The sequence below is a fragment of the Bemisia tabaci genome, chromosome 3 (assembly GCF_918797505.1).
Source record: "Bemisia tabaci chromosome 3, PGI_BMITA_v3".
In the NCBI taxonomy this organism is placed as follows: domain Eukaryota; kingdom Metazoa; phylum Arthropoda; class Insecta; order Hemiptera; family Aleyrodidae; genus Bemisia; species Bemisia tabaci.
In genome coordinates this window covers 29,284,308-29,295,560 of record NC_092795.1, presented here as the reverse complement: position 1 = coordinate 29,295,560, position 11,253 = coordinate 29,284,308, and the positions used below count along the sequence as shown (strand labels likewise).

Genomic DNA, 11,253 nt, shown 5'->3' with positions numbered 1-11,253 from the left:
ATTGATGACTTTTCTGCAATTGATCATCTACAAAGCCTTGCTACTGGAAATTCATCCAATTTTAAAATTGGAATTTTTCAAAATTTCAACAGAATGCAAGAATGCAACTGGGTTTCGTTTTTTTTTTTTTTTTTTTTTTTTTCTTAACTCAATCAAGAGTCTCTCAAAACCTAATTATACAGGATGTACCAACGAAGTGGCAACAAACTTTTAGGGGTTTTTCTATGGCTTAAAACAAACAGAAAATTCCCTTACCAGAATCCTCTGAGATGCAAGAGTTCTTGATTTACAGGGAGTTCAATGTTTGAAAAAAATACCGTATGTGTTCGGTTATGACGTCACAGTGGCTACCGTAATTCTTGGAACTCGAAAACAATTGTGGTTTCGTTACATACTCATCAAGAACTTAAAAAAAGTTATTTCGGTTTTGTCGTAAAACCCCTTAAAAAATACCGTATTACGGTATGTCACAAATAAAGTAGGTCAAGATGTACGGTAAAACGGTATTTTTTTAAGCGGTCAATAACTCCATTAGGAGGGGTTTTACGAAAAAAACGAAGAACCTTTTTTTAAGCTCTTGATGAGTATGTAACGAAACCACAATTGTTTTCGAGTTCCAAGAATTAGGATAGCCACTGTGACATCATAACCGAACACATACGGTATTTTTATCAAAAATTGAACTTCCTGTATATCGAGAACTCTTGCATCTCAGAGGATTTTGGTAAAGGACTTTTCTGTTTGTTTTGAGCCATAAAGCAACCTCTAAAAGTTCGTCGCTACTTAGTTGGAACACCCTGTACATCGTTTTAGTGTTAATTTAACACACCAAAAATACAAAAAAATAATTTATTTTCCAAATGAAAGATATTGTGCATTGATTATGGAAGATTTATAATTTAGAACTGAATGATATTTACGCTACGTTGAGTATCTTGGAATGCACGAATGAGAAGCCTTGCTAACTGATGTATGGCCCCGTTTTCTCGGAGGGGATCATGATTTGCTGGGCAGAGGGCTAGGTTACGAACAAGACCGACAACTGCTTTCACCAATGGCCATCTGGAGGTGGGTTGTAACAGTTTGGCCACAACAGGGATGCCGTACACTGAGAAAAAAAGTACAATAATTTATACCGAGGAGTACGGTGCGCAGTAATACGGTTACCTGCACCGTACTCTCGGTCATGTGAATCGCAGGGTGCGGGAGTGCGAACCGAGCCGTGAAAGGCCGCGGCTTACTTGACCGAGGTTCTTCCGTGGAAAAAATTCCACGGTGGTACGGTTCACATTACTGCACATCTCGGCTTTTCACTCGGGTGAAATCGGAAACGTTCGGGTGAACAAATTTAAAGTTCGGTTTCTAACCGTCTTTGAGCAAGTGAGTGTTTTCCACGGGCTGGTGGCTGCAAATTTTTCCAGACATAATTCTTTTGAAGTGTTAAATATTGCGCTCAAGAAATAAAAGAGCGTCAATTTAAATCACCCCGCGGATTCTGTGGTATATCATTGGCTGTGCGCGCGCAGTGGAATCCCGAGCGGAGCCTCTTTCCCTCCAAAAATCGCATAGCATTGTTGTTGTGTCAAGGTAAGTCTCATTTGTTTGTACCAAGACTGAAGCAAGTGAAAGCAATAGGATGTTTACTTTTTGCAGGCAAAGACCCCCTCGGAATGAGCAGGCAAGATGGCTGCGTGGCGCGACGGGAACTCAGAGCAGTTCGAGCACCCTCTAACCAATACCTACTCTAACCCATCCTATCGTCTGCCGTCTCCCCACCTTATCCATCCACATCCACATAATCATGTTTCCAATAATGTAAAATGAATCAGTGAGTTCGGAAACACTCCAACACGGGTTTTTTTCGATTTTCACTTTTTTACGGTTTAGTAACACTTATGGATAAGTAGAAGCATCTGCACGCAAAAGGATATTTCGAAATTGCAATCGGAAGTGCTCGAAACGGCGACGGGAAAAGGGAAGAATCGAAGAATTTCATTGGAAATACCAATTTTTGGCCGATCAAGGGAAACGGGCGACTATCCGATGCGGTTTTATTTTTTCGGTTCAGTATACCTTGTGCCAACAAGTTATATAAATATTCAAGCGTTATTCAGGTCAAAAAATATAAATTTTTCAGGGCAGACTATGAAAAATCAGTATCTGAAACTTGGTGCGTTAAAGTCTCTAGAGTACTTCTTGCGTCCTTTGGCACCAAAAAAGTTTTTCTTAAACTAACTTCTTCGCCCGCTGCGAAGTTTTAGGTGTTTCCTGAAAATTTTTTTTTCCGAGTTGGTGTATTTTCGAACTCACTGATTCAAATGTCATCTTAGGTACCTAATGCTATATTTATGCTCCCATATTTCACCCCTTGATGCCTGACTGGTAAAATTCACCACTTTTTGGATCGTTATGTACTTTTGTAGGTATAAGTTATCAAAAGCAGAAATGTGCAAAAGATATTTTTTTAGCAAATTTTTCAAGAAATATGCTAAGTGCCTCGTTACCTTTAACAGGATGTTTCCCAGAAGTTGTACCATTGTGCCACAAAAAAAATTTATAAATTTGTGCGAATGCTGAGTTAAATTTTTAGCTTGATGGTTCATCTTCACATGGAAATATTTTTGGTAGAATTACAAATTCCACAATGAAAGTCTAGCAACACAGCTAACTTAGCAAAAGCCCTCATATTTCTTGAAGTCAGGAGAGGGTAATATTTCTCCCCCCTCCTCCTAACTAGTTCCCCCAATGCTCCTGAAAACATCTCTGCTGAGCGCAAAAATCCTCAAACTCATTCCTCATCATCTGGCATCCCCATGGCTCAGATATAAATGAAGCCCCTCCCCCCCTTATTTTCCATCAAAATTCAAAATGTAAGTAGGTACGTTTAGAATTTGATTTCAATCCCTAGTAGCAAAACCACAGAAGGAAAAGATAAATATTATGTACGAAAGTTAATTTTTTTTATACAATGCATGCATACAAAAGTGTTAAAAGTGAACATTTTTATGTAACCATTATATAAAAAAATGTAATAATTTTCGTGAGCTTTTCGCGAACATACTAAAAATTCCTCTAATTCGCGTAAAGCTCACGAAAATGATGACCTATTTTTTTATATAATCGTTACATAAAAATGTTCACTTTTAACACTTTCGTATGCATGCGTTAAGTATATAAAAAAATAAAAAATGTGTGTATAAATAAAAATTTCCTTATCTAGCTTTTATCATTTTTCATATATTACGGTCAGGTCTGAACTTTGATTTTTTTTTATATAAGTAAGCGTTACACATTTTTTATATAAAAAAATCATTTAGATAACAGATATATTTTTTTTATACTTTTTTTAGAAAAACAAAAATTTGTTCTGCTACTAGGGATGCCTCAGAACGCTGCGGGGCCCCCACACAAGCTTGTGATTTCTCCAGATATGCTAAAGATTTTCCCTCCTTAGGTAATCCTTAAATTATATCAGAAAAATGTCTTGCCAAAGAATTTTGAGAATTGCCCTGGTTAGTACTTGGTTTGAACTCTTTTAGAAATTTAATCCCGATCAAAAAGGTCAATTCCCTGAGCTGAGCAGTTTAATTTTTCTCCGAGAGTGAAATTTGTGCTTGGCGCCATTATGTGATGTGCAAAGAGTAGAGGAGAGGAGAGAGCAACAGAGTATAATCATGGAGTCCGAGCGAGCTTCATGCACGCTCCACCAGCTACTCCCGCTCTGTGATCGCCTGCTCATTCGTAGGGGGTCTTTGCCTGCAAAAACGCTCAATCAAAGCAATAGGTGAACAGGTGTATTGTAGAGTGGTGAATCCTTGATTTGTGCGTGAGTGCCTGTCCATGCTGTCCTAGTCGTGTATTTCTAATATGAGCAAATTCTTGGAACTCTTAATATCGTGGGGTCTCAATGAATCAGAGGCGAGACTCTTCGAAGGTAAGATCCGAGTTCTCTTGTTTTTGTTTTTACATTACCCTCCCTCAGATTTGCCGTAGGACTTAACATTTGCTGTTCTCTCTAACGTTGAAGCAAGGTTTGTCATGGTTGAAACACTTAATCTCCTCAGAGGAGCCCACATATTCGATTCGAAGACCTCACCCCTAACTTGATTGCAAGTGCTTTAGGTTAGGTTTGTTTCTTTTCACTGCAAATGTCCTGAGACCAGAATAAAGGAGAAAACTTGAGAGAGATGGCTATACTCTGCTAACTAGTGGTTTGAAATTTAATGCCAAAAGAAGTCTTAATACATTTCATGCAGAATCAATTTCCTATGCGGGGGTAGTTCTTGTATATGGATAGAGATTAATGACATAGATTGCTTATCGCATGTTGAAACAAAAGATACAGCTTGCTTCAATAAACAATTGTGAAGACAACAATGAACATGCGTGTCACAACTCACTGAGTAGCTCTGCCCTGATTCATTTTATCATCTTGACTGAAAGAGCAACCTCTGAGCTTCAACCACTCAATATGCGCAGAATGGCCATTGCTTGTACCTCTCTTCAATGATAGAGCTTTGATGTCGTGATCATAATATATCCATCCACCTAAAGTTTCCTATTGAGCTCGCCCACTCGGGAGAGCTCTTTGCGATCGATTTCTTTTAGCATTGGTAGCCCTGCTAAAAATTTTTCATGGAATTCCATGGTATTCCGTGCTGTTTCTCATGGAATCCCATGGTGAAGACACGGAACTCCATGGAGACTCCATGAAGACTACATGGAGGAGGCACGGAACTCCATGGTGACTCCTTGGGTTTCCGTGGAGACTGCATGGGATTCCATGGTGGCAGCAGGAGATTCCGTGGTGGCTACATGGAATTTCAAGGGAGCGTAACGGAATAGCAGAGAACATGCATTGGAACACTGCGAAACACTAGAGACCACCACAAGAATAAACATGGTAATCTGTAAGCCTTTGATCATTGACAATCAGCAACTATTTGCTGTTTCGTTATGCATCATAGAATTAAGTTGAATTACTCACCGAAGTTCACAAGTGAGGGCCACTAAAATGTTTCATGTCATCAGTTATCACAGAATAAGTCTTCATTAGTGCACTGAAATTTCTACAACCATGGCATTCCCAAGACAATGCCCACTATTTAACGATAATTTAATAATTGTACCAGTAGGTAGCAATTACTTTCTGTACGGAGAATGTTTTCATTTAAAATATGTTTAACTCAGAGATTTGCTATGGTTGACAGAGATGTAATAATAATTTGCTGCTTATACTCTGTTTAAGACAACTGAAATAACCGCAATAGTTTGTCAAAAAACAGAAAACACGCAGCTTCTTCGAACCTGTAGGTACAGCTTTAAAGTCTGTCAATTAGAGACCAAACGTCTGTGTTTTGCAAGATTAGTTTAGACACTAACTATTCAATAGGATCGCCTTTACTGAAGCTCAACCGTCATACTTCCAAATCTCCTGTGTGAAACCAACATTGAATTGTAGAAAGAACCGAATAGCGGTAATAGCAAAACCAATGAGAATTGAGTTGTATCTATCAGAATTTTTTCATTCTATTTCTACGCATGGCCAAAATAAAAATTTGAAGATCGATTACCAAGAGTCCATCGCGATACACTGCTGGCTTACTTTCAGGTTAATCAAAATTCACCAACTTCGAGGTAACATTACTTTCGTAACGAAGAAGACTCGGATTCGAGCTGATACTAATTAAATCACATAAAAAAATTAAAATTTGCATTACTGGCAGTGATAACCAACAACTCATCTTGTGTTTACAAAGTGATTCAGTTCCGACTCCAAAACAAAACCTGCGTTGCAATCCTGCCGGCCTGCCCTGTTTCATGTTGAAATTGTATAAAAATAAAAATAAAAGCAAGAATAGAACGCAAATGTTAAAGCGTGTGAAGTATGAAACATTATCGGCGTTACGCATTTCAGTAATAAATAAGCGAATGAGTTTTTATAGATCATGCAGATTTAAATAAAAAATCCTCAATTCAATTCGGCAAGTCAGGAGATGTGCCGCCCCGCCCTGCCTCGCCCTGCCCTGTCGGTATTTTGAGGTTAGGTTATCAACGAGGCGTGAATCGTCAGGCTCAATGAAGCTCTCGCTAACCATACAGTAATTCTCAGAAATTTATATATTTCTTGACTTCCTGCTTTCGCTACATCACGCCAAATCCGAGTTGAATGCAAGGGCCTTGAACTGAATCTAGGTAAGTCATGAATAACAATGATTAGCAATTCCTATTACTGAATGTAGGCATAGGCACCAATAGTGATCCATCAGCCACTGATCTGTAACCTCTCCATAGAATCATAGCATTACATTTATTTCTGTATCTTGATAAACTATTCTAACATTCTTTGTTGAATAGTAGATTCGTATGTGCTCATCATTTTCTCTATCTTCTCCTTGGTCACTCCTCCGAGTCTGCACCCCAAACATGAACCGTGATCGAATATTGGTTACAGTCTACCTTATCGTGTTTTCAGCACACGGTTAACATTCTAACTGCATTCCATTCCTAGCTGCTCATCAGCTCATGTCATCGTCCTCCTCAGGGATAATATCAGATATCTGTTAGATCATACGAGATCGCCATTTCCTATCGTTTGCCGAAACCCATATAGACTGTGAATAAAATTCACAGGTGAGAACTACTTAGGACTGAAAAAGAAACCTTAAATACAGGCCCCTCTAGATTTTTTTGCTGTGTGATGGAAACTAAAGCCCACCTCAGACAGTCTAGCTTTCCTCCACTTATACCGAGTGAAAAGTTGGATCGTTTGATACGGACATGAGAACATAGAGCTCGCTCATCGTATGTTGAAACAAATGTTTCTCTCCGATTAGCTCTGAATTCGCACCACTCAACAGGTAAATTCATGTAGTCAGGTGGCACCACTGGTGAATGGTGACTTAAACAATACTTTTGACGTTTGTCTCAACGTATGATGCGTGAGCTCTAACATTTGTTTGAGAAGTTGAACGAAAACCTTGGTGTGACCTAACTTTCAAATTTTTGTTCAACCTCTCAAATGATCGTTGTGTCCTCGTGTTGTATTACACGATCCAACTTTTCATTTGACATGAGTGAAGGAAAAGTGACGTCTGAATTGAGCCTTAGCTATTACTTGGTATTTTTATCCAGAAATGTAAGTAGTGTGAGAGATATATCTGAAGTTACAGATGAGGCCTTAAACTTTTAACTCTAGAGGGCTAAAACATCACATCCTTATCAACCATGTTTCAGTGAATTATCAGATGTCCAATAATTTACTTCCTATTTTTATGGCTACCAATGCAATAATTGCTCTTACACACAATTTTACCAATGCTTTTTCACAAGTATTTTGTCCTATTACTAAAAATTATTTGGCTATCCACAGAACTTATTTTAACTTCTCGAGAAATGTTGGTTGGCTTCACCTTGATATTGTTTTAATTTAGTGCTGATCATTGGTTGTACTCATGGTTTTGATGCGCTGTACATTATTCATTTTTCAGAGCTTTCATAAAAACACACCGAGACATTTACCTGCCTTGTTCAGCTGCAGCAATCGCCATTTGTTTTCTATCATCTGGCAGTTCCTTTGATCTTATTGAACAGCCATTCGCAGGGAATTAGTGGCAACCTTTAAACCATCTAGATGCAATTAAGCTTCCCAGACAGAAACCAAAATCTACAGTTCATATTTCACTCTCTTGGCCTCTAATTTGGATAGTGTTGTGATAATTTTTGGTGCTGTTTTCCGTGCTCATTGTGAAATAATTTGAATATGTTTTCACATTGTCAACTGAATGAAATCTTATTTGAAATGTTGAGCGTGCAGTATGTGACGCGAAGGTACAGTGCGGTAGTTTCTCAATCGTTAAAAGAATTATTACATCTCTGTCAAGTATAGTTGGTACTATGTGTCTTCAAGTTGGTGAGTGTATCATTTTCATTTATTTTGATTACAAGGAAAACTTGTAAATTATCTAATTAAATACTAAAAAAACCAGCAACATTGAGTAGAACAGTTCTATGATGACTTAAAGAAACAACACCATGGTAACTTGATGGTGGAAACCTGCATGAGACACAGTGAGTGCTGTGGCAGGTTTCCACGGTGAGAATTTGCCGTGGAGAAATTTTCCATGGAGAAATTTTCCATGGTGACATTTTCCGTGGTGCTTTCCGTGGAGAAATTTTCCATGGAAAAATTTTCCGTGCCCAATTTTACGCGGAGAAATTTTCCATGGAAAACCAGCACGGAATTCCATGAAAAATTTTTAGCAGGGAGTGTCCGTGGCGACGAATGGATGGTTCTCGTTGCCGTCGGAGGAACGGCCAAAATCCCATTGATTTCAAGGTCTAAAAGTTGAATTTTCGCGGGTTACAGTTTTCCTCCGTCGAACATTTCCGTTCCCTCATTCAACTGAGGATTAATTGTTCCTCGTTTGCTACACTAGAGAGCAGCACTTTCCAGTGGCCGAGCATATCATAGCATGTTGCTATGGTTTTATATCAAATAACCTAATTGTATGTTATCATCCTCTTATCTTTTCAATGCAGTTTTTGTGTGCAGTTGTACTTGCAATTGTTATTATTTCTTAAAATAAAAAACATGGTGACCTCGACGTGATTTAATAATTTGTTCAATTAATTTTAAGTTACTAAGACTAAGATTGAGATTTGCGCATAATTAATGGATAATCCTTAAGATTGCCGTTATTGGTACCATAGAAGGTTAATTAACCTCAAAATAATTGCATGCTTGAGAGCTCGGTTGAGACTCGCATTGGGATCCTTTCAGAGTTTGTTTAAACCTCACATTAAGAATGCTTTAGGATTCGTTTGAGCCCCTCGCATCAAGAATGCTTGGGAATTCGTTTGAGCCTCGCATTTAGAATGCTTGAGAATTCGTTTGAGCCTCGCATTGAGTTTCTTTAGAGTTCGTTTTAACCTTAAAATACAGATGCATGAAGTGCTCTTTCGAGCTCCGTGCTATTTATAGTGCGCGAGGTGCTCCATTGAGCCACCCCATACCTACAAAGGCGTGATGTGCTCCATTGAGCCACTCGCATACAAAGGCTTGAAGTGGTCTCTCGAGCTCCACGCTAAAATTCAAGTGAATTCCTTTTCAGCTCTTAGTGTATACCATAAGTATTGTGTAAGAATTATGGCAGAAACGTTCCTCCAAACCGTGCTTAAATTATAGTTTCTTTGAACTCTGTGCCGATAAAAATTCAGAATTTCAGACTGCCAGCTTAACAAAGTATAACCTTAATTCAAGTTGGCGACTTGATTTAAAAAAAAAAATTAAAATTAAATCATATGGTTTCATTACATTGTTGACAAGTTAAGAAAAAGCTTATCAACGATGAAAGCCAGAAACAAAAATGCGATGGCAAAAATAGCCATTGCAACATTTGCCGCAAAATCACATTCATAAAAGATAATTCCATTTCTCTCTCTTTATTTCTCTTTATTTATTGTAATGTGAAAAATTTGTCATATGAAATTACGTCATAACATTTTGCATCGGCATGTAACCTCTGATAATTGGGTAAAGATTCATTTAATACATATACAATTTCAGAAAAAATCATTAATAGTTGTTAATAGTTTCCCAAAGGCGAGCTCTCCAACACAGTAGTGTTGGAACCAGCAGCTTGTTTTACCTTGTAGTCTACTGTTAATTTCACCTTTTTTTTTTGTATTACTTACCAAAAATTATTTGGCAAATGAAATTTTCTTTTCCTAGAAAATGGATTTGACGAGGATGTTTTGCGCTTAAGCAAAATCGAGGAACTGCAGCCAATCCTTGTCTTGTTCCCTTTGGCCTCTCAAATTAAATTCAAAAGGAAATTTGAGGCATTGAAGTCAGAGGATCCATCCTCAGAAGATGATCACGACGTAGGTGTCCAATGCTTTTATAACTACCTAGGTTTTGTTTTCTGAAATGTTTTTCTCTGAAGTATGGAGTTGAGTATTAGGGGAGATCTAACTAATAAAAGGGAAATACATTGATCATACACTGATCCATCACGCTCGCCTCCCCGCTCCCACCGGTCGGAATCGGTGCGAACTTAGCCGTTCGACGGGTACTGTCCCCGAGGGGTGCAATAAGCTTTCTTTTCGCGATCCGCCCGTCCGTTCGCGAGTAACCGCGGTCGGAAGTCGCGGATATTCCCGTAAGCCCGTGTGTGTTGGAAAGAGAGACGTAGCAGTGCGGGTATATTTCCTGACGCGGCCGTTGCCGGGTGGCCGTCGGATACCTTTAGCTGCGCGCGTAATTGGCCCTTGATTTCCGCTGTTCTATGCTATGAACGGCAACACTGCGGGCCTTTCTATGTTTCATCCGATTATCAGCTGATGAAAGTTTTTGAGCTTTCTTATGTTTCCATAGTTATTCTTCTACGCTTACTGCTCGTATATATATTCGCCTTCCCCCCTCCCCACGAACGTTTTTACTTTGTTTTTTTTTTTTTTTTTTTTTTTAATCTGAGCAGCTGATGAAAATATCTTCCCTGAAATTGCGAAGAGGGCTATGGCAATATTGTTTCAGTATTGAAAGTTATGTTTCTAGGAATATTACCACAAAATTGCAAATATCACAATGGAAGATGGTTCATTTATCATAGGACATTCCTTTGATATTGTATATGCATGTTTGAACCCCCCCCCCCCCCCAAATAGGGGAGAAGGGATAGGGAGAGAGCGAAGAGAGAGAGCCGACCAACACCGGTCGCCTTTTAAGTCGCCTTAAATATGCTTCAGGCTCGAGATTTTCTACGTAGGTCAAAAAAAAAGTACCAATCGAATGTAAGACCAAAAAGGAACATTTTAAAAATCAATATTTTAAGGCACTCTACCGTAACGGAAAATTTGGTTAGTTACAATACACCACCACAATAAATTATTGAATTTTACATATTAGGATCCACAGTTTCTGGGTTATCCGTAAAAATACTAGAATGCATGGGGGAACTAATGATGCATAAGTTGTTTCTGACCTGAATCAGGAATTTTTGTTCACAATTAATTACAACATGTAGTTCAATTTTTATCTTAATGATCTTTGACCCGATGCCCCCTCTCCTTTGTAAGGCCCTTTGAGAAATGGATAACATTTTGTAATTAGAAACTATAAGTTTTGGCTCATCCGTAAAAACACTTACGTTACGTCACACTTACGAGAAGTAATGGTATATACTTTATTTCTAAATGAAAAAAAAAAAAAAAAAAAAAAAAAAAAAAAAACACTAAGAAGGGGGCCCGAAC

At 38.4% G+C, this 11,253-nt stretch overlaps 1 protein-coding gene and 1 long non-coding RNA gene across 2 annotated transcripts in view; one reads left to right on the top strand and one right to left on the bottom strand.

Moving 5' to 3' along the window:
• Positions 1–884: 884 nt before the first annotated feature.
• The window catches only part of LOC109031125 (armadillo segment polarity protein-like), a 198,626-nt gene continuing 188,257 nt past the window's right edge, over positions 885–11,253 (bottom strand). Inside the window, exon 10 of the mRNA XM_072298142.1 lies at positions 885–1,108. Within this exon, the coding sequence (XP_072154243.1) occupies positions 900–1,108 (209 nt within the window). The 3' untranslated portion in view covers positions 885–899. The remainder of the gene's footprint in view (positions 1,109–11,253) is intronic.
• LOC140224230 (uncharacterized) lies at positions 3,223–8,606 on the top strand. Its single transcript, XR_011899521.1, has 2 exons — positions 3,223–6,195; positions 7,491–8,606. It is a non-coding gene; the product is annotated as an uncharacterized lncRNA (long non-coding RNA).